The 1,687-nt window shown below is 54.0% G+C and overlaps 1 protein-coding gene across 1 annotated transcript in view; it reads right to left on the bottom strand.

The window, feature by feature from the left end:
* Window positions 1–6: 6 nt before the first annotated feature.
* Window positions 7–1,687, bottom strand: part of LOC119589372 — a 40,452-nt gene continuing 38,771 nt past the window's right edge. Inside the window, exon 13 of the mRNA XM_037937988.1 lies at window positions 7–1,685. Coding sequence (XP_037793916.1) covers window positions 140–1,685 — 1,546 coding nt within the window. The 3' untranslated portion in view covers window positions 7–139. The remainder of the gene's footprint in view (window positions 1,686–1,687) is intronic.

Genomic DNA, 1,687 nt, shown 5'->3' with positions numbered 1-1,687 from the left:
CCTTTGTCTTTGACTACTTCTTAAAAGTCTTTGTCAACTTCCATGCTCAGTTTCTGTGTCCCAGTAGATTCGGGATCGAGTTTCCGATGCCATTCAGTCTCTGTGGCGGGCACGCGAAGTTGACAGGTAATCACTGCACTCATATGGTCCAAACCTGTACTTTCTCCGCGACAATACACCAGTTTGCGTGATCGTAATACGAAGAGATGATGTGAAGGTTCTGAACGTATTTTTCAATCAGCTGATCGAGCTCACCCTCCCTGAACACATGGTAGTAGCGGTGCAACGTGGGCGCCCCTCCCATGTCGCTCTGCAGGGAGTCCTGGGAGTTGGAGAGAGAGGCATCTCGGCTGAGGCCTCCCTCCCTTTGATTTCTCTCGGCCTTCTCCAGGTCCAGCGATCCACTGCGGATGAGAGGAGGGGTGGATTTCGAAGCTTGGGATTCCTTCTCCCTCGCAGAGTCGAGGGATCCCTGGGACCGGAGCTCTCCTCTCCGCCAGCCTCCGTCGCTTCCTTTGCCTTGATTGGAGGCCGACCTTCTCTTAGAGGAAGCCCCTCCACCGCTAAAGCTTCCACCACTCAGCTGCTGCTGTTGTTCCCTCAGCTCATGCGCCAGCTGCTCTTGTTTCTTCTTCTTCTGTCGCTTATCATTCTCACGGGCGCAAAGACGACACATCTTCTTGCCGGTAGTCGTCGTTTCCTTCTGTTTTGTCTCGTCAATCCGGACCTTGAGAGAGCTAGTGTGGGACTTCCTCTGCTTGTTCGAGAAATCATCCTTGCTGCTTAGTTTGTCGCCTTCTTTCGCAGACGTCTTACATGAGGCGTGGCTGCTACGATGTTTAGTGTCTTTTTTGGGTTCGTCAGCATCGTGCTTGAGTCTCTGTGTCCTCTTAGGCTCCTTCAGCACAATAGGCTTAACTGGCTCTTTGAAAGTGCCGTGGTTGGGTTGAGATTCATCGGGACTCAAAAGAGGGAGGCTGCTCTCGCTCCTGTTCATCTTGAACATCTCCAGTGAGAACGGGTTCTCGCGGGATTCTTTCCCAAAGAGAGCCATTGTCATTTGGGAGCTTGACCTGGATTCGCCGCTGCTGGTGGAAAGAGTTGGCGAACTGAGGAGAGGACTCTTGGTCAGCGGGTCCTCCTTCCCAAGTTCTCTTGGCACCGACGGGGATGTGGACGACACACTGCTGCTCGGGGAGAGGGACGACCGATACGGCGACGATGAGAAGGGCAGTTCCAAGGAGCTTTTCTTAGCCTCCTGAGCCTTCTTTTGCGCTACCCCTTTGTCATATTCTGGTATGCTCTTGAAAATGCTACCCTCTGGGGAGTACCTGCCTCTCCAGGATGACGAAGGAGGCATACCCATAGTTTCGGTGAATGGCTTTATGGCTACCTCTGCCCAGGGCTTCATGTCGCCTCTGCTCGTCCCTTCGGAACCCAGCGGTGACAGCGCCTTGGGCGGCGGGTGGCGCTCTGAAACCCGCGTGCGTAAACTTAGTCTCTCATGCAGAGGGTCGGGACTTCGCATGGTAGACTTCCTGGCTTCAGGCACTTGCTCCAATGTCGACTGAAGAGGCAGAGGAGGCTGGTCGAGATGGCAGATGGTCAGTTTCCTTCTCGAGGTGGGACTTTTCCTCAAGGGAACCTCCCTCCCGTAATCCAAAATCGAACTCGAAGCTGAAGGGCT

Source organism: Penaeus monodon, chromosome 25 (assembly GCF_015228065.2).
Source record: "Penaeus monodon isolate SGIC_2016 chromosome 25, NSTDA_Pmon_1, whole genome shotgun sequence".
Taxonomy (NCBI): domain Eukaryota; kingdom Metazoa; phylum Arthropoda; class Malacostraca; order Decapoda; family Penaeidae; genus Penaeus; species Penaeus monodon.
Note: the sequence above shows the minus strand (reverse complement) of the source record. Positions and strands in the feature narration are given on the sequence as shown.